The sequence below is a fragment of the Sceloporus undulatus genome, chromosome 7 (assembly GCF_019175285.1).
Source record: "Sceloporus undulatus isolate JIND9_A2432 ecotype Alabama chromosome 7, SceUnd_v1.1, whole genome shotgun sequence".
Classification (NCBI taxonomy): domain Eukaryota; kingdom Metazoa; phylum Chordata; class Lepidosauria; order Squamata; family Phrynosomatidae; genus Sceloporus; species Sceloporus undulatus.
In genome coordinates, this window is record NC_056528.1 from 21,562,875 (window position 1) to 21,584,927 (window position 22,053).

General features: G+C 41.6%; 1 protein-coding gene across 1 annotated transcript in view; it reads left to right on the top strand.

The window, feature by feature from the left end:
- The first annotated feature begins 3,573 nt into the window (after window positions 1–3,573).
- Window positions 3,574–22,053, top strand: part of ABL1 (ABL proto-oncogene 1, non-receptor tyrosine kinase) — a 50,518-nt gene continuing 32,038 nt past the window's right edge. Inside the window, 4 exon segments of the mRNA XM_042478419.1 lie at window positions 3,574–3,789; window positions 7,620–7,793; window positions 12,773–13,068; window positions 17,356–17,628. Coding sequence (XP_042334353.1) covers window positions 3,705–3,789; window positions 7,620–7,793; window positions 12,773–13,068; window positions 17,356–17,628 — 828 coding nt within the window. The 5' untranslated portion in view covers window positions 3,574–3,704.

Here is a 22,053-nt window from a genome sequence, read left to right on the forward strand (position 1 = left end):
TCAACCCACATCCCTGCCGGATCAAATGCTTTGTGCAAGAGGTCCACATATTTTTCTTTTTTCTTCCTCCCATCCCCTCCCCTCATTCCTTCTACTCCTTCCTCAGATGTAACTTGATCAGGAGCTTCGCTGGGGAATGGCTTCTGTTAACCATTTCTTTCCACCAAGAATCGAGAATCTTGCTTCATTTTTACAGTCTCATTCTTACATACTTCAGAAGAAGAAATACACACTAAAGTCAGAATCGTTCAGGCCATTGAATTCCCAATTACCATGTATGGCTGTGAGAGCTGGACAGTGAAGGAAGCAGACAGAAAGAAAATCAACTCATTTGAAATGTGGTGCTGGAGAAGAGTACTTAGGATACCATGGACAGCCAAGAAAACAAACAAATGGGTTCTTGAGTAGATCAGACCAGGGCTCTCCTTGGAAGCTAAGATGATCAAGTTGGGACTATCATACTTTGGCCACATAATGAGAAGGCACGGATCATTAGAAAAAACAATAATGCTAGGAAAGGTAGAGTGTAGAAGAAAAAGAGGAAGACCACAGACCAGATGGATAGACTCAGTCAGAGGGGTTATTATCAGCAAGGATCTGGGCAAGGCAGTGGAGGATATGGATTCTTGGAGATGCCTCACCCACAAGGTCGCCATGAGTGGGAACTGACTCGAGGGCAGCTAACAACAACAACACAACTGACAATCTCAGCATTCAGAGTTCACACAATAAGAAACGAACCTTGAGAAAAATCATGTTTTAAAAAATAGTTTTACAATTTTTAAAATTAGATTGTTAAAATTTTAATTCACATTTTAAAAGAACATTGTACCTTGGCTAAATGTACTATCATGAATACCAATTAAATAACTTCTGACTATATGCTGTGAATATGTTAATAACAATTTATGGAGAGGAGAGGTAACTTGATCAGTCCTATATGACATAGGTCATGTACACAAATCTCATCCTCTCTTTCTGCTTTGTCCCTCTCTAAACACAAAGATAGACGAGAGAAAGAAATATAGAATTGGGGAGAAGGAGTAGATCTGAATAGGTTGGGCTATAAATGCATGGGATCCTCTCTTTTATGATGAATTGAAAATTAGAAAATTAATCTAAGACTAGGACATGGAGCTGTGGACTCCAACTACAAGAAGAGAGATTACACCTAAACATTAGGAAGAACTTCCTGATGGTAGGAGTTGTTCAACAGTGGAACACACTCCCTTGGAGAGTAGTGGAGTCTTCTTCTTTGGAGGTTTTGAAACAGACGTTGGTTGGCCATCTATCGGGGGTACTTTGATTGTGTTTTCTTGTATGGCATGGAGTTGGTCTGGATGGCCATGGCATTTCTTCCAACTAACTCTATGACAGTTGGTGTTTACATTACAGCTGCCAGGACCTTTAGCTAGCAAAACCAATGATGAGAGATTACGGAATACTGTGGGCCCTTGATATGGTTCCAGGACCCCTCGTTGTTGTTGTGTGCTTTCAAGTCATTTTCAATTTATGGTGACCCTAAGGGGAACCTATCATGGGGTTTCCTTGGCAAGATATGTTTGCCATTGCCTTCCCCTGAGGCTAAGAGAGTGTGACTTGCCCAAGATCACCTAGTGGGTTTCATGGCCGAGCGGGGATTTGAACCCTGTTCTCCAGAGTCATAGTCCAATGCTCAAACATCACATTGGCCCGTTATGGACACCAAAATCTATATCCATTTTATATAATATAATCAAGTCACATTATATACAGTGGTGTAATAAAACTGTGTCCGTTATAAAATGGCAAAATCAAGGTTGCTTTTGGGATTTTTTGGCAGAGTGGGGGAATATTTTCAAGATGTAAATGGTTGACTATAGAGGGCCAACTGTAGTAGTCCAAAAAGCATTTCCCAAATCTAACATTAGAAATGACATTATTGAAAACCCAGAAAGGGGACATTTTATTCCCCCAGGACTCTGTCTCTGACTTCCAGGTGGACATTCTTCACCAACAGAGACACATTTCACAGATTAACAGGGGAACAAGAATGTATTAATCGATTCACTGTTTCTGTCTCCTGGTGATCACAGTACTAGTTGGGGATGAGGTAGTTGGCTGCATTGCAATTTTGCATCTAAAATAACTGTTCTGGGACTATTTTTTTAGGAAGAAGTTGAGCAAACCTTGGATAACTGTTCAAAAGTCCAAGTGGAAATATCTATTTTCTGTTAACAGAAATGTAAAAGATCAGATTAACTTTACCATCCTAAATATTCACATTTTGATTTTGAAGCAATGCAAATGTTAGTGCTCCCTCCCAGTATTGGTCTAATTTTTGCTTGTCTTTAATGAGGGGAGTTATGAAGATGTAAAAGACGAACGAAAGGGGGGGGGGGGAAGCTGCTCAAGTAACCACTTCTTACTCATTCTTCCTTTGACACTGTGTTAACTTTGTTTTTCTGACTCTCTTGAGCTTTAATGAGGGCAGTTTTAGTAACTCTGTTTAGTAATTTCACTGGAATTCTTCTCGAATTCTGCATTCCTGCAGCCGCAGTTAAGGGGAAACCTCATACTATGGAAAGAAGAAGAGATCAGAATTGCTCAGTTTCAGCGTATGCTATTGTGACACTCTGTATAATGTGACCACATTGCAGTCTCCCAGAATTATTTTGCCTTCTATGTGGGCCAGAGGAGCGCCGCACTATGTGTTATATAATGTTTAGTTCAACCTCCCTGCTTTTGTTCAGCTCTGTAAAGTCAAAAAAATCATTATTCAGATATAATTTTGGAGCTGCAAGGGCCAACTAAGGCCCATGCCATGCAGAAATACACAAGTGAAGCCCTCCTAAGAGGTGCCCTTCCAGCCTCTATTTAAAGAACTCCAAAGGTGGAGCAACACCACCTTTCAAGATAGTCTACTCTACTGTCAGAGTTCTTATAGAAGTTTATCAGACAAGGGAAACTGGAAGTATAATCCAATGGCAATCCGAACGCAATCAGGAGGTTTAACTTTATTGCGTGATAGATTACCACACGCAATTTCGGGCAATGGGAAGTCAGTCCGAACACAATCATGGGGTTTTATGTTATTGCGTGAGAGGTGATCACATGCAATTTGGGGCAATGGCAAGCTATTTTCGGGCAATGGGGAGCCAGTTCGAAAGCAACTCGAATTCACGTAAATTCACTGAATTAGTGAATTCACGTGAATGTGTTCTGGCCCCACTTTCTTTTCATTCGAAAGTATGAGAAATTCCTCCTGTGTGATAAACTCCATAATGTAAAGTTCTTCCTCAAGATAGGTGGAAACCCTTCTTGTAAACGGAATCCTTTTGTTCTGATTGTAGTCTCAAGGATATCAGGAAACAAGCTTGCTTCACCTTCTACATGCGAATCCTTCAAATATTCAACGATAGCTGTCAGCTTTCAGTGTTCTCTTCTCCCAACTAAACTTATGTCCCAGAAACTGGCAACACTGCTCCGGGAGGCAGGCAGGCAAGCAGGAGAAGGAGGAGGCAGGGGCCCAACGTCAGCAGCAGCCTGGGCGCCTCCTCCTCCACCTTCTTCTTCTTCTTCTTCTTAGTAGAGGAGGGAGGCCCAGCAGCAGAGCCTGCTCAAAATGGAGGGGCCCCTGGGGCCTTGGCTTCCCGAGTGAAGGAGGGCTTCAGGGACTGTCTAAGTTCAGGGGGAAGAAGAGGGAGAGAGCGCTGCTCCGATTCATGAAAATGTTGGAGATTTGTCTGAAGTTAGTGGGCTGCAAGTCGAAGAAAGGCCTTTCCTCCTCTTCCAGCTGCTATTTGGAAGGTAAGTGCAGGTGATGCTGATGGACTGCAACGCTCCTTTGCCACTTATGGTTGAAGAATAGGAGGAGAAAGAGCTTCTTCACCAACTGCAAAACTAGATCCAGGTTTTTAGGAGAGGAAAAGGCACCTGGGCCCTCCAAGAAAATCCTTAGTCTTTGAACAAAGATTCATGTAGAGAATTCTCTCTCTCTCTCTCTCTGGCAGCTGGACTGGATGGCCCTTGTGGTCTCTTCCAACTCTACGATTCTATGATTCTATAATAACTCTCTGTTTTAATACTGTAATAATTTAACTCCTTTTTAACATACATTTTTTTAAAAAAATGTTTTTAATTGTACTGTTTTTAATGCTGTGAAGCTGCTCTGAGTCCCAGTCTTGGGAAAAGAGTGGGATACAAATAAATATAATAATAATAATAATAATAATAATAATAATAATAATAATAATACATTCAAAAAGTAGTCTAAATAATATAGGAAAATGTGTGGTTTTGATCATTGTTTTACTGTTTGGTCTCTCTCTCTCTCTCTCTCTCTCTCTCTCTCTCTCTCTGTGTGTGTGTGTGTGTGTGTGTGTGTGTGTGTGTATGTGTATGTATGTTCATCTGTTAATATTCTTTTTTGACATTAGTCTACAAAGTTCAGAAACTACTCGTATTGTGAGTGACCTTCAAAGCTTGGAGCCAAAGGCAGTCTTTGTTGAATGCATTCCAGTGAGCAATGCACTCAGAAATGTTAGTTATGGAGTTTGTGGGAATTTGGTTTTAATTCTGCTGTAGACTTTCCATTTGGACTTGAACTACTTCATCTCATTGTCCCAGTTCCCCTTTTGTAGAATGAGTGCATATCTATTCTCCCTATCCACAAATATATCCTTTCTTTCAGCATTGTTTGGTTAAACCTTGGCTTGTTGCTTCCAGGGCTTCGGAGAGTGAGTTGGCTCAGGCTTCTGGATGCCATTCATAGGCAAACATTGTGCATGCCAGAAGGCGTGATCTTCTCATTTGTCCATTTAGAAAGCCAAAATTTGTGCACATGATTTTCTTTAACCAGTCAGCACTGTCTTTTGCTAGGATGCTGAAGACGGGCCAAAGAATTCACTATGGGATTCTCCAAACAAAAGTTTCAAAAAGTTGACCATAAAGGCTCTAATAGCTACCTTTTGGGCGAATTGTGGCCTGCTTGTGTTTTTGAATTGAGAGACTATTTTCTTAGATCACTTTGAGGCTCCAACAATTCTCTTTTCAATGCAAATCAAAAGCAGTGGTTTCTTTCTTTCCTCAGAATTTCCATCTCCTTGGCCAGCTTCTTGTTTTAATGAGTTGCTTTCGCAAAATATCTGGTGTTGTTGTGTTCCTTCAAAGTTGTTTCTGGCTTAAAGTCATCCAAAAGCAAAAACCTATCATGGGCTTTTGCTTATAGGGGGGTTGCCTTTGCCTTCTGCTGAGGCTGAGAGCATGTGACTTGTTCAAGATCGCCCAATGGGTTTCCATAGCCAAACAGGGATTTGAACCCTGTCTTCAGAGTCATTCTACCATACCATAGGAACTAAACTACTTATCGTTGATTTTTGTTAGTGACTGTTGAGCCAGGGTGTGTATATTGCCATGTTGCTGTATGATATGCAGAAACAACCAAGGGTCCTGTGGGATTTTAAATACAAAATTGTTATGGCAAAAGCATTCATAGACCAGAGTCTGCTTTAGGCATTTGATTGTCAGAAGCAGGATAAATGTAGGATTTGGGATACTGGGTTGGAATTTAGAGTATGCAAAAGGTTTTTTCAGCAGTCTGTGGCATCATAGAGTTGAAATGGACTGCAATGGCCATTCCTACCATGCAGTAATATGCAACTAAAACACTCTAGAGATTGGCCATCCAATCACCGTTTGAACACCTATAAAGAAGGAAAGTGTACCACTCTTAAAGGCACTTGGTTGCTATCTAATCCATCATGCTTTATTCCTCAGTGGCTAACCAAATTCTTCTTCAAGGGCACATGAGTGGAAATGGAACACATGTGTCTCTTTCTCTTGCTTGTTTTCAGATACATGCCACCAGTGATCCAGACACAGCCATTATGACTAGTAGCCACTAGATAGCCTTGTTTGTTGATGTCAGTGGTCCCCAAACTTTTTCAGGCTACTGCCCCTTTCCTCTTGGGTGACAACCCTAGCGCCCTCCATGCCTATTTCTTGGTATTAGGTCCACTGTTTTATGGGGGGCAGGGAGAAAAAGGATCCTTAGCAAGGGACATGGCTGCTTTTGCAAATGAAGTAAATGAAATCTTGCTTGCCATGCAACCCCACTTGGTGATCATGGGCAAGTCACACTCTCCCAGCCACAGTGTGAGGCAATGGCAACCCCCCCTCTGAAGAAAAATTCTCAAGACAACCACATGATAGATTCTCCTTAGGGTCACCATGAGTCAAAACAACTTGAAAGCACACAAGAGCAATTGCTGCTAGGGAGGCCAAACTCCAAAAGGAAGTTTGTACTTGGGGGAAGGAAGGTGAGTCTGGGGAGTGGCTTGGGAAAGTGAAAAGCGGAGGCCCCTCTATGGAAGGACCAATGTTGTCTGAATAGGGTGCCTGGCCAAGAGGGCGGGCAGGCAGGCAGGAAAGTTCAGCAGGATTTCCACCTGAGGAAGGAAGGGCTACATGGCTGCCTGGGTAGCCCATGCCAAGAAATACCCTTACAGCTGCCCTCCTTCTCCAGGCTTCTCCTGGCAAAGTGAGGGAGAGGGGATGCCCTATGAAGAACGAGTTAAGAAGGTGGGGATGTTTAGCCTGGAGAAGAGACGGTTAAGAGGTGATAGGATAGCCCTGCTTAAATATTTCAAGGGATGTCATATTGAGGAGGACAGGACCCGGAACAATAGATGCAAGCTACAGGAAAAGAGATTCCACCTCAACATTGGGAGTAACTTCCTGACAGTAAGGGCTGTTTGACAGTGGAAAGCACTCCCTCGGAGAGTGGTGGAGTCTCCTTCCTTGGAAGTCTTTAAACAGAATCTAGATGGCCTTCTGTCGGATATGCTTTGATTGAGAGTTCCTGCCTGGCAGGGGTTGGACTGGATGGCCCTTATTGTCTCTTCCACCTCTATAATTCTATAAGAAGTGGAATGTGTAGGCATTAAAATGGGGTCTTCACTTGGCTCTTGTGCTTGGTAGTTTCATCTGGTATGGCTGCTGTGGTGTAATTCATAGGCTCTTAGGGTTAGAAGGGGTCACAAGGGCCATCTTATTCAGTCCTCTGGTAATTTTGTGTGTCTTCAAGTTATTTCCAACTTAAGAGACCCTAAGATGAACCTATCATGCAGTTTTCTTGATAAGGTTTCTTCAGAGGTGGTTTGCTTTTGCCTTCCTCTGAGACTGAGAAAATGTAACTCCCCCAAGGTGGATTCCCATGGCCAAGTGGGGATTCAGACCCTGCTACACCACACTGACTCTCAGTCTAATCCTCTTTAACCATGTAGGAATACACAATTACAGCATTCCTGGGAGATGCCCAGACAATCTCTGTTTAAAGGCCTCCAAAGAAGGAGAGTCCACCACCCTTTAAGGCAGTCCCTTCCCACTGTGAAATGAGACAGATGGTCACCTGTGGGGCAAACCCACCAATGAACTTTACACAGTGGTGTGTGTCTGTTTGTGGTATACTTTTTCTGCATATGTTTATTTGTGTATATATGCATAAATCTTTTAAAGAATCTTTCAACAGTCATAATTTGGGAGTTGGAAGAAACAAAGAAAATTGTCTCTGAGAATAATGTTTTTTCTTCTTCTTTTTGCTCTTTCTCTAGTACTACCTTTTTCCTTTTCTTTTCCAGAAGCTCTTCAGAGGCCGGTAGTCTCTGAGTTTGAGCCCCAAGGACTCAGTGAAGCTGCCCGCTGGAACTCCAAGGAAAATCTGCTTTGTGGTCCAAGTGAAAATGACCCCAACCTTTTTGTGGCCTTGTATGATTTTGTAGCAAGTGGGGACAACACTCTCAGCATAACTAAAGGTAAGGGCTTGTCTGTTGGCATTGGTCTAAGAAGCATATGTGGAACCTAAGAATGAAAGGTGTAAGCACTTTATTTTGGACAAGGATCATCCTGGAAACGATTAATTCATTTGTCCATTCCAGGATTCATGTCCTATTTTTAGGCACACTGGAAATCTCACAAGCATCTTCCACTAAAAAAAAAATACTACTAGAGTGAAAAATATAAAATGAGAAAGAAATACCTAAAATAGCCATCCACTCAAGGCAGTTGACAGTTGATGATAACAGGGCAGGAACAGAAATCATCGCTCTGCCCTGACAAACAAAAACCTCTTTAAAAAGTACTTTTTGAAAGGAAGGTAAGCGTTTGCCCAAACAAATTTCTTGAGTGCAGTAGTTTGAAGGGCAAGATTGAATATGTAAAAAGCTTTGAGTCTGAGCAGTGCTATAGCAGAGAGATCCTCACAAGGGAGATGGGCATATAGAATGACAAGGAGAGGAAATTATATAGCAAGTTAAAAAAATAAATCTCATTTCTTGGACGAAGTCTCAGTTTCTGAGTTCAGATTTTGACAGTCATGTTTTATCAATTCAATAATCGTTATTCTTCCATTTAAAATATGCATATGTTTAACCCCTCTCTGTGTACACTTTGTCCACACAGAGAGAGTGAACAATTAGTAAGAGATATAGTGGTTAGTGTGTCAGACTAGAAGTGTGGAGGATGAGTTTCAAAATCCAAATATTAAAATAGAAGAAAATCAATTATAAGACTATAAAAGCTTCTCTTGCACAAAGAACACTAGAATATGTTTAAAGGCAGATAGCAGGTTCTCAAAAGACTCAACTCCAGATGAACCCTGTTGCCGCCCTTTGGTTGGCACAGGATCCTTAGTTTCCCAGAGGGATAAAGAGGTTAGGTCAGTGCAGCAGATATGGCCAAAGAGTCTTGCTGTACGAATACTTGAAAGACTAACCAATTTGGTGTGACATAAACTCTCATGTTTACAAAGGCTTATGTCATGTTGTTTTAAATGTTACTGAGGGGAGTAGGGCCAAGAGAGACAAGGTGGGGACTGGTGGTGGGCAGAGATCGACATCATGTTCCTAGATTGTAGGGACTGATCCAGAAAAGAAAAGAAAGTCTCTGGAAGTGTTGAGAATTTCCAGTTCTTTTTATTTTCATTGTACCTCCATATTCCCAGGTCTGCATCTGAACTCTTTCTTGAAATATGCTAGGGTTTCTTCCGCTATCCTTGCCCCTATCATTTGCCAAGTCAAAAAACAACAGAAATTGATTTCCACCAGTTTCCACTGAGCCTTCTTTATTGTTATTCAGGAGTTTTAGTCAAAATGCTAAAGTACTTGAACAATATTACTCTAGTTAAACATTGGAACTACTTTTTTTAGTGCAATATTTCTCTTTCCTTTCCTTCATTTTTGTTGATTCTTATTTGTGGTCTCTGTGCCTCACATAAATGGGTTTTTGCACCTGTGCAAAAAGCCAATTGGCATGTTCTCAAGCTGAGTAGCTTGGCAAGAACCCCTTCACTTCCTATTTACCCCACATGTCCTAGCCCACCAAGCTACCATCTCCTCAGTTTCTCTCCATCCACTGAGAGAGTAACTTCTCTTGAGATGTTCTAGCTGTTGTGTAGCTTCCTTTGACCTTCTTGTCTTTGTCTTCCTTCACTGTATTTCCAATCTTTCCCTAGTCATTTCTTTCTTCATTCTCGCTATTGCTTTGTGTGTGTATAAAATACATAAAAGTCTTTCACTATTTGGGGCTCTGTCCCTCTTCCCTTCCCTTTTATGTTCTCATGTCTCTGTTCTTCATGTGAGAGGAAGGTCTCCTTGCCCAAGAAACACTCGAACTGTCTCTTCTCTCTGAGCAAGGGACATTTAATGTAGCAACACTTGGGGCTCTACTGCTGAGGCCATGAAAAACTGGGCTTTGAGACAGAAGCTGTACTGTTGGGGGAAATGTCTACAGGTATAAACTAGGCTGCTACAAACAAGCACTTTTCTCAGCTTCACAACAGCATCAAAATTGCAGAAGCAGGCTGCCCTTCAGAAGTGAAGACAGCTTCAGAGAAGTCAACATTGGTACTGACACAAGCTGATACCAAAGTTGGGTTTGATACTGGCAACAATATGTTTGGTACCAACAGAGCTTTCAATTCCAATGGCATGTTCAGCTTCTGTTGTTTCAATGGCATTGGTTTCTACCTCACTTACTACTGCAGTATCATTAGCAATGGATACGGTATCAACAACCTCTCCATCATATTGGTCAAAATCCTTTCAGTCTAAAGTCTTAAATTGGGGCATAAGAGAGTGTTGTCACTACAGCACTTGAGATCAAAAGAAAAATCGAAACCAAAGGAAGAGAGTGCTAAACATTCAAAACAGCCTTCAGTACCAGCATCAATAATACCACCAGGCTCAATACTGACCACACAACCTAGTTCATTACCAACTGCCATCACTTGATATGATGATTCCTTCAGTACCGACTACATTGGACATAAGGTACAGGAGATGGAAGCCCTTCTGGAACAAAATGTACCTTTGCTACAATCCTCACCTCACTAACATCAGCTGCAATCCCACTCTCGCCAGCAGTTCAGGACTTGATGAAACAGTCATGGGTCAAGCCAGCTTCGTTATCACCAACTTCTTGCCATCTTGAACATATTTACAGGGGTCAGCAGGAGTGAGCATGCTTTCTTTTTATTCACGGTTCACCAAATTCCATTGTGGTTGAGATATCACAAACCAGATATGTTGGAGATCACAAACTATACCTGCACAGACATTTGAATATCTTTAGCAGATGCTTTTACTCTTCAGCAGTCCTAGCCATCTGGAAAGGAAACATGCAAACATGTACATTGATGTACCAGTGTTTCCTGTGGGAGAAGAGGCTTCCTTTCATACCTTACCTCCCTAATGAACAAAAGAATGCAGCATTCCTCTTTCAACTGGAAGCCCATTCTTTGGCAGCTACAGCAAATACAAGCAGCTCAACATTCTGTTGATTGCACTGCTAAGGTGCTGTCAGGAGCAGTGGTGCTCCATTGCTGTGCATGACTGTATTTGGCCAGCTTCATAGAAGACATCATGCATTGGACTGAGGACCTTCTCTTTAATGATGAGCCATCAAATTAATTGACCATCTCTTCAAGGCTAGGGTGCTAACCAGAAAGATGGGTTTAGGCATGCAACACCAACAGCAGAAGCCATACTGATCTTCTTGGGAGTGTCCCTCCTCATCTTTGTTTGGCAAGTCTATGTCGCCATCCAGACCTTCACAGACCCCTTCTCACCAGTCCCCAACAACAATGCCCCTTTTGGCAACATCATTACCAACCGGAGTCCTCCAAAAAATCCATTGTCTTCTCAAGGTCAACCACTTAATGGGCCCTTTTCCATCTCAGGTCCCCAAACCAAGTGCTGTTATAATACCTGGTGGAACACCATCACAGATTCCTGGGTTCTCACCATTATACATCTGGACAGCACCATAGAATTTGTCAGATATTCCACCCATTGGCATCTTTTATCCTATTCCTCCATCCATAGTTCTGATATATGAAATTGTTATTTTGCTACAGAGGGATGATGTAGAAGGAATTCCAGATCAGTGCAATGGATGTTTTTCCTGGCATTTTATGGTGCCAGAGATGAACTGTGGATTTCATCCGATCATGGATCTTCGTAGTGTCAACTGTTACATCCGACCATGGAAATACAAAATGGTGACATTACACTCCATTCTCCCATTTCTTCACAGAGGAGACCGATTTACATCCATTGATATCTGAGATGCCTGTTTTCACACTGACATCAGACCACAACATCACAAGTTCCTCAGATTCACTATTAGCCAGGACCTCTTAGAATCACAGTTAGAAGAGACCCCAAGGACCCGTGTCATGCAGGATGACACAGTCAAAGCACTCCTGACAGATGGCCATCCAATCTCTGTTTAAAAAACTCCAAAGAAGGAGATTCAACCACACTCTAAGGCATCATGTTCCACTGTCAAACAGCTCTTAGGAATTAATTCATAATGTTGAGGTGGAATCTCTTTTCCTGTGGCTTGAATCTATTGCTCCATGTCTAGTCTCTGAAACAGTAGAAAACAAGTTCACCTCATCCTCAGTGTGACATTCCTTCAGATAAACATCGATATCATGTGACCTCTTAACCTTTTTCCCCCAGGTTAAACATACCCAGCTCTCTAAGCCACTTATCTTAGGGCATGGTTTCCCAGACCATTCACCTTTTCTCATAGGGCATGGTTTCCAGACCATTCACTTCCATACATGGCAAGATCCATTTTGCTTCCAGGATTTATTCCAGGTGAGAGTACCTGTCTGGAGGCTCTTGGTGGTACATGTTTTCCTAATAGAACATTTAAGACCATCTAGAGAGCAGATGGGCATAGGTTTGTAAGAAATTAGTCGGTAAGGTACATGGACAAATTTTCTTGTGTATAGCACTGCAACAGCAGCAACAGAAAAGCACCTGACACCCCTTTCACACACACACACATCATCATCTCTTTGTTTTAATCTGATGTAAAAAAAAGTCTTGGCAATTTCCAGGCTATATCCCTCCCTTACTCCATTCCCAGACCAGCTCTCTTGCGTGTATATGGCAGCCTGTGAATTGTCTGTAAATTGGAGGTACTTTTCCCACTGGGACTCCTTTAGCACACGCTCCTGAAAGCAGGACTTTGACTGTGTCCATGCTGGATTCACTTGTGGGCAACCATGTGGCTGAGCAGGGGAATGAAGGGAAATGAAATTTTCAGTTATGTTTCAGTGTGATCATTTCAAATTCATAAATTAAGCAGATTCTGTTCTTCGGACAGTTTTAATTGTCAGCACTGCTAATTCCCCACTTTGTTGCCTTGCATGCTTTCCTACATGTATGAAAGTAAATGTTCAGTGTGATTGATTGATTATTTATTTATTTTTAATGGAAAGGTGAAAAGCTTCGTGTCTTGGGCTACAACCATAATGGTGAATGGTGTGAAGCCCAAACCAAGAATGGGCAGGGCTGGGTCCCAAGTAACTACATCACCCCCGTAAACAGCTTGGAGAAGCATTCCTGGTACCACGGGCCAGTGTCACGGAATGCTGCAGAATACTTGCTCAGCAGTGGGATCAACGGCAGCTTCCTGGTGCGTGAGAGTGAAAGCAGCCCAGGGCAGAGGTCTATATCGCTGCGCTATGAGGGAAGGGTTTACCACTACAGGATAAACACTGCATCGGATGGGAAGGTGAGACCAGATATTTTGTTGGCTTTCCATGTATAACTTGAAGTTGCAGCCCACTGAAGTTGGGGTTTAGGGCCATCAGTGGCTGCAAGTCAGGATGGTTGTACAAAATCTCAGAGATCAGATTGCATTTGCCTCTGTGTTAGCAGTTACTCGGAATGCAAGAGGGAGAGTGCAGTTGCACTCAAGTCCAATTGGAAGGCTTTCCTTAGATAAGTGATGGTGAGCCATCATGGTACTGTATTGTGGTTTAAGTGCTGAACTAGGAGAGAGCAGGGTTCAAATCTCTGCTTGGCCAGAGAAGCCCACTGGTTAATCTTGAACAATTCACACTCTTCCAACCTCAGAGGAAAACAAAGGCAAGTCCATTCTGAACAAATTTTGCCAGGAGAACCCCATGATAGGTTTCATCTTGGGATTGTCAGAAATAGCTTGAAGGTATGCAACAGTTGTGTTAACAGAATGTTAGATCAGACACCTCTTGGCTTTGCCTCTGATTTAGATATAGTTTTTTTTTCTTGTTCATGATTTACATAGCATATTTTAGGTGATATTTATCTGGAAAATATTGTTGCTTGTCACAACCAAGTGTCTGATAGCATGGCTTAGGTTTAAAAAGCAGCAATGAATAAATCAGTCTGACTAATAAAGCTTAATTAGTGGCAAAGATAGATTTCTAACTTCTCACTCTGCTGAAATGTCCCTTTGCCTCTTATTTTATATAATTAAAACTATTCTTAGATGGTATTGACGATGGCCAGACTCTTATCTCTCTTTGTGACCTCTCTTTGGCCTGTTAAGTTCTCCATTGCCTAGTTCTACCTACCTCATATGGAGAATAGTAAACTGTGAACAAGGTGAACTGCTTTTGCTTCCATCTTTACACTGACCACAGCCTTTTTGTTCCATCTGAACTTTGTGGTTCTTGTTGTGTGCTTTCAAGTCATTTCTGACTTACAACAAACCTAAGGCAAACATATTACATGGTTTTCCTGGCAAGATTGTTCAAAAGGAGTTTACCATTGCCTTCTTCTGAGGCTGAAAAAGTGTAACTTGCCCAAAGTCACTCAGTGGATTTCCATGGCTGAGCAGAAACCTGGTCTCCAGAGTTGTAGTCCAACACTCAAACCACTACGCCATGCTGGTTTTAGGGGAGCAGTAATTTCTTTAAAGAATGGTAAGTTGAAACAAGTCATGATCGAAACATAGGTAAAGACACTGACTTACTCTTCAACTCCCAAATATTTCAGCCAGTGTGATGCTGGGAATGACAGGACTTTTTTTTTTCTAGTGTGCCAAAGACTGGTAACGTATTTGTGTCCACTGGCTGTAAGAGTTTCTTTCCTGGAAGCTCTCTGCAGGCCAGCCATAGACCATGAACCATGGACCAGCATCAGTCCACAGACCACAATTTTCAGGAGTGCTAGAGAATGTTACCTAAAAAACTGAAAGCCGCCTAAAGCTGTTTTGGCTTTCTTACTGACCTGTTCTGGGCTTTTGAGGTACTTCATTTCAGTAATCCAAATCCACAGTGATACAACACTGTTTTGCAGCTTGTAGCAAACAGTGTGCAGCAGTGCAAAAGTATCTGATCAGACCTTTCCATCAGTGTAAGGCAGCAGAGCTTCATGCTACATTAGTGGCAAGATGGTTAGCCATTTTGCACTGCTTTCCAGCAGCACTGTTTGTGCCAAGGGACAGTCAGGCTGCACTGTAGTAATCAGTTTAGATTTGTGTTAAGCAGGTTAATAACTTCACTTTCCCTGAGTTGTTTTAATCAGCACTGTTGAGAATAGATACTGACAAGGCAAATTCATTCGTGTAAACAGCCAGAAGCCTATTATTAGAAATCCATAAATAACAGGAACAACATCCCCAACCAGCTCCATTATCACCATGATAGAATAATATCAGCGAGAGACATAAGGAGAGAACAAGATTATCAGCAGCAGTAGCTTTTGCATTGCCATGGTGTAAAACACTACTAACCATTTGATAATTGGAAATGAAAAGAAAAAAGAAGGCAGTAATAAACAACGCATAAAGAAGATAATGGACTAATAGGAATGGGTTCACAAGGATGATAATTAAAGAGAATAAATTACAAACAGAAAGGACTAATATGAGCTTAGCTGAAACTATGTATTAGTTAGAAAAGTTTTTTTTGGGGGGGGAAATATAAGGAGTGTACATTTTGGTCTTATTAAATACAGTTTAATAATAATAAAAAAGCCTAAACTCTCCCTAGAAGATAAGATGACTAAACTGAGACTGGCATACATTGGCCATACGATGAGAAGACATGACTTCATTAGAAAAGATGATAATTCTTGGTAAGGTAGAAGAAAGTAGGAAAAGAGGAAGACTCCTTTACAGAGGGGCAGATTCAATCAAGGAAGTCACAGTCCTGAACAAAGCTGGTGATGACAGGATGACTTGGAGGTCTCTCATTCATAGGGTTGCCATAAGTTGAAGTCAACTTGATGGCAGTTAACAACAACAAAGATCTTGTCTCATTGTTTTTATAAGCTGCTAATAACATCTTGTATTGGTGTTCAATGGTGTTAATTGATCAGACATTGGAGGGTTGTTTGTCATGACCCATTGGCTGTGATAGCAAAATGGAACCTCAGTGTGCAGAATAAGAGAATGATAGATTTTGAAGGGGCTCCCAGAGGCCAACCTCCCTTGCTCTCTCCCCAGCTCAGTACAGAAACTCCAGCTAGAGCATCCCTAGCAGGTAGCTGTCCAGACTTTTTCTGAAAACATCCAGAAAAGGTGACTGCACCACCTCTCTAAGCCATTGGATCTATTTCCCAACCACCCTTAACTCAAGAAGATAATTTTAATGTTTAATCGATACCTGCTGTCCTGTAATCTCAAACCATCCCACCCTCTGAGGTAGCAGAAAATAAAGCTGCCTCCCCTGTCTGTGACTGCCCTTAGGGTATTTAAAGAAGGTAATCCTGTCACTCCTGAGTCTTCTGTTCTATAATTGAGATATCAAGGGAGGAAGCATTAATTTTTATGCAGCTTTTTATTTGAAAGGAGAAGCTGCATATGATTGCTGTACTTCAGTTAAATGGAGTGTTTTCTGATGCCTAATAAGGCATAGCTTATGCCAAGAATGCATGTGGATGGCACTTCCACTTGAGAAAATGACCATTCCCAGCCTGCACCTAAACAGTAGCACCACTCTCATTCTGTCTGCAGTCTAACTCAGAGCACTGGCAGTTACTTTCACAGTCTGTAGGGTGAATACTTGCTTGCCTAGCTGCTTTTAATGATTTTACTCTTTTGGATACCATTTGTTAGTAATAAGAAAGGTCTTTTTCTGTGTTTATGCTCTAGAATTAGAATATGAACGCTGTCTTCTGGATTCTTCTCTGGGTCGATTCCTTGAAATTTGCCTTTTTACCTTTTCAGAGTTGCACATCTGTAACTATTTTACTTCTCTTGGGGGTTGAAACCATTTTTGTCCTTAATTAATCCATTTTGTCCTGATTCAGAGACCTGTGCTGGATCATACCTGAGTACCATCTTATTCTGCCTTCTATCCACATACGGCTTTACCTGGTGCTTCTGGGGAGCCTGCAAGTATGACAGGAAAGATGCTGTCTCATGCTCCCCAGCAACTGCTGTCACAAGACATGTTGCATGTCATCAGAAAGGCGATAAATGCTGTCATTACCTGTTGCCAGTGATAGCCTTTTGCTTCATGAACTTTCTCGTCCCACATCCTAATTAGTGGCCATTAATCCTGTTTGTGGCAACCATGCATGCAAACCAGAACTTTTTTGCACCAAAATGACCTCTTACAGGCATTGGGGCATATTCACCAAGTATTTTGACCTTCCTAGGCCATTTTAGGCCCAGGAAAGGCCTTTTTTTAAAACCACAGGAAGTGAGCAGGAATAATTTCCTGTATCAAAAAAGGCTTCTCCTTCACCTAAATTGGGTGGGTGGGAAGTGGTAGAAATGATGTGGCAAAAAGAAAGCTTTCTACAGTTGCTCACTCCTGTGTTAAACTATGGTTCAGTGTTATGGAAACCAAACAATAAATCGAAGCATCTTAATTCCAAATTTGTGGTATGCTTAATGGTCTCTTGACCGTAATAAAGCCTGCTGTTATTGTTTATTGTTACTTCATTTTGTTTCAGGTATGATAGCATGAGAAGTGTCGGTGAGGCACAGGTCAGCCCAAATCACCACCATATATATGTAAGGAAACTTTTAGGAATAATTTGGAGTGGTGGTAACCCACTGGCTTTCTATGGTTTTGTCTTTCAGCTTTACGTCTCTTCAGAAAGCCGCTTCAACACCTTGGCGGAACTGGTGCATCACCACTCAACTGTAGCAGATGGGCTGATTACCACTCTGCATTACCCGGCTCCAAAGCGGAACAAGCCCACCATCTATGGGGTGTCCCCAAACTATGACAAGTGGGAGATTGAACGGACGGACATCACAATGAAACACAAACTGGGAGGGGGACAATATGGGGAGGTGTATGAAGGAGTCTGGAAGAAGTATAACCTCACAGTAGCTGTGAAAACCTTAAAGGTAGGTGTTACAATACTGCTATTTATAACTGCCCTTCTGTTTGTTTGCATTGTTCCTTTTTAAAGGGGTACGTTAGGGAATCTTCAAAACCACAAGGCTAAAATGGGCTAAAGGATAGTATTTGATTGTATAACGATTGTAGGTTCTCTTGCTAGGGATTGTGGGAAGCTATAAGACTGGGAAAAGTTCTGTCAGTGCAGGGTTGTCCGTTATAAGAATTGTGAAGCTCTTCAGTTCTTTTCTAACTTTTCTGTAGCCTTTGTCCCAGCCTTCCAGCCTTTCTCATAAAACAGAGAAAAGATTCAGATATTAGAATTGTCTCAGCCTAGTCAGTGAGGCATTGCACTTATGTGAAGCATTAAGAGATGTCAAAGTTTTAAAAGACATTGAATTAATTATTACAGAAATATACTAAATGTTTCACTCGGACGTTAAAATAATTTCTGGAGCAGGAGACATGCCATATTTAATTTGTTGTATTTCTGTGCATGTTAATTCTGTACATATATACCTCCCCCCCATCTCTCTTTTCGTTGGTGTGTAAAGCTGAAAATACACAATATGATGGAGATAGTGTTGTGATGCTGCCAGGATGACTAGTCTAAGGATGTTGTGTCATGACAAGAGCAATGTGACTTATTATTGTAATTGTCCCTATTGCCTCCCTTGATTTTGTCCTAAAAGAAAGAAAATAGTCCCAAGGTTCCTTCTGATTTTCTTTATAGCATGTGGAGAGAGTGACACCTAGCGTTAGGAGGGGACATGTTTCTAAAGGAACAGGAGCTATACTGGAAGATGGCAGATTTGGAATTTGTTAAGAAATTTGATTCTCTCAGTGACTGACAGTTTGACAGTGTGATGGGGCTAAAAAAGCCAATGCAGTTCTAGGCTGCAGAGGAAGTACAGTGGGTCCTTGTTATCTGCTTGGGTTTGGTTCCAGAATCCCCTGTCAATAACAAAATCCATGGATGCTAATGTCCTGTTAAATATAATGGCATAGCAAAATAGTGCCCCTTATATAAAATAGAAGGGCCAACTGCAGTTTGTTGTTTAGAGTTTTCAATTAACTTCTCAGTATCACGATATCTCTTTTTTTGATTTATCTCACTACTGAAGCTGTGGAGGAGGTGCACATTTTTGTGTCACATTGCCCTTTGATTGCCTGGAACTCTCTTTTTGAACCCTCCCCTCCAGTACAATATTTAGGCATTTTATCTCAGTCTGTGTTTTATTTATTTATTTATTTGTCAGTTTGGAAGCCATTCATTCTATTCCTTTAATTATTTCTCACAATTCTATCACACTGTTCCTCCAGAGCACACAAGGCAACATATATGGCTTTTACCTTGTCCCAGTTTTTATCCTCCCAAGAACTCTACATCAAGATAGAGGGAAGTAATAGTGCCACTCTATTCTGCTTTGGCCAGACGTTACCTGAAATACTGTATCTAGTCCTGGGTGGGACTCCTTCCCCTTGCCCTATGAGACAGCTGAAGGCCTGGGGTGGGGTGAGAAGAGCAGAGGTCGGGGAAGGTCCTCCTTCTCCATTCTTGGCCTCCAGCTACCTCCAGAGAGGCAACTGGAGACCGGGAAAGGTCAGGAAGGAGGAGGAAGAAGGTCCATTCCTGGCCTTCAGCTGCCCTTGAAAAGGCAACTGGAGCCGGGGAGGGTTGGGAAGGAGAAGGAAGAGGCGCTCACCTATTCCTTCTCCTTCCTAACCCTCCTCCTTCCCGACCCAGTGCATGCCTCTTCCTCTCTCCATTGCATGCCGGGGGAAATGGCATTGTGTGCCATAGGTTCACCATCAGGTTTATAGTCTATAAAGCACATGCTGACTTTGCTTTGAAATTCCTTGATGCATGCCATCATATGTTTGCAATATGGTCCCTAGTGCCCCTGCCTTTCCTGAACCCTGCTTTCACCTCTGGGATTTCTCTCTGTATGATTGGAGTCAGTATTGCAGAATTTTGAGCATAATTTTGCTTGCATGGGAAATTAGTGCAGTGGTCCTATAGTTGTCTTTTGTGTCTCCTTTTTTGTGGATGGGAATGTATATTAATAGTTTCCAATCTGTTGGACAAAGTTTTGTTTTCCATATTTGTTGACATATATTGGTAGCACTAGAGTTGATTGAGTCTGTGTGGATTATAGTGGTTCAACTGGAATATCATCTGTTCCTGATTATTTTCCTGATGATTTTTTATTTTTATTGCAGATTCCACCTCACTTTTTAGAATTTGGGGTTTATCTTCATATAGTTCTTCATTCCATGTAGATACTCATATATTCACACACACACACACACACACATTTACAATCATTTGTGGCTTTGAGTTTCGCCCTGGTTAAATGCTGGTACTGCAGCCACTCACAATCATAAGGTTGTGAGTTCGATATCAGCCAGAGGCTCCAGCGATGACTCAACCTGGCATCTTTCTGAGGTTGCCAAAAGGAGTACCCAACTTGTTGGGGGCAATTAGGTTACACATTGTAAACCACTTAGGGAGTGCTTAAGTACACTAATAAGTGGTATAGAAATGTACTTGGTATTGCTATTGCAGATTTGATTATGTATTGATTTGATTAATATGATCTCTGTAGGAATCTGCAAGTCCTCCAGTGTGACTGTTTTGGATATTGGCAAAATTAACACTGGGGAAACCCGGATATTCCTAGAGAAACCATGTTTCTAGACTTTTGTAAGTTCTCAGCACAATTCTACGGTCAACCTCTGGGAGATGTGGACCATAAAGTTCCTCCAAGGACCTAGAGATTCCTAGGGAGATGTTCTCTAAGATTAAAATACAGTAATATTCTTTTTTATTTCCAGTTTTTCCACTTTCATGGGGGTCCTGCACCCTAACCCCAGCAAATGTAGAGAGCCCACAGTTTAAAACTAGCAGTTTTCTGGCTCTCAGCTGCTTTTGGAATAAATTGTAGTGGGGAAAGAGTTTGACATTATCAGGGTCCTTCCCCAGCTGAGACTCTCCCATACCCACCTGTGGTACGATCACTTTAGAGGCCACAGTAGGTATGCTATCATGAAATCTCTATGCTCTAAGTTGGTACTTTGACACATTCCACTGCCAGTTCCAAATGCCAGATAAATAGTTAATGAAGGATGACTGGAAGCGGGGATTAAAATAATGCCAGGCAATTTTACCTCCCTCCCTCTTCCCCTCCTTGTTTTTCTGTGAGAAGATAATGAAACTCTCCAAAGAAATCCCCAAAAGGTGCAGGCTTGAAATTATGCATGCCGAAACACACTTGAAAGTATCCCTCTAATCCACCTTTCTTAAATCTGTCAGTCTCTTCTCTTGACAGGGAGGATTATGATCTGTTCAAAGGTGTGGAGAATTGTAGATGAGTTTTTTGGGTTTAAATACCCTCCTATATATATTTAAGCAACAGCAGGGGGAGACAAACCCTTAGCAGTCTTCAGAGGTACAATTTGACTTCCAAGGAAATAATCTTTTCCAAAACATGTTGAATGTCCCCCCTTACCATCAGCTCACCCTCTTCCCCTGCAGAAAAAGTCCAAGATGTTAAAATAATAACGGGAAGAAGGCCAACTTGGTAGTTCCTACAGACTTTGTCCTTGATTAATGATTTCTACTGTAGCCTATTTATTATCCTGTTTCAAAGTAGCTGGAAACAGCTGAGAGCCAGCTTGACAAAGTGGTTTTCACAGAGAGGAAAATGAGGGCCGGACTACCCCGTTTGGTGTGCATCTATAGCTTTTAGCTCTGGGAAATGGGGTGGGGAAGAATAAGAAGGCATGTTATTAATAATATTTTTTCTAATTTTATTGTGCTTTAATAAAAACAATAACAAAAATATTTTTTTTAAATACCAAATTTCAAAATTCAGGAAGTGCAACAAAGATCTTGGATTCCTAATCCTAGCCTTACATCTTTCCAAGTGATGGGAATGCCCACAGGTAACAGGATACTGGACCAAAATCTTCCATACATCACAGTATTAAACAATGAAGATACAGTGATGGCCACCAATGTAGGCTTCTAAAGGGAATGACACTGATAATAAAGCTACCAGTGGCTATATGTTACAGTTGTTATGTATTGCTTCCAGTGTTAAGAATATTATGATTTTCAGTACCATATCTGGGAGGGATTGGACATGAGCTCCAGCTGTCCTGACCATATGACTAAATAAACGTTTGGTCTGCATTAGCAGAGCTGTACGTTTTTGTTCTTAAATCAAATATTGTTGTTGGTCAGTGACTACATAAAGCCTGTCTCACCTAAACAATGTGCTGGATCCTGCTAATTGTTGTGCGTCGATGTGCATAATGATGTTTTAATTTTTTTATTGTTTAATCTTGTGAATGTTTAACTATGGCGGGTTACAGACCGCCCTCAAGCAGCCGTTTTCTCGCCGCCGCCATTTGCTGCTGAGGGAAGC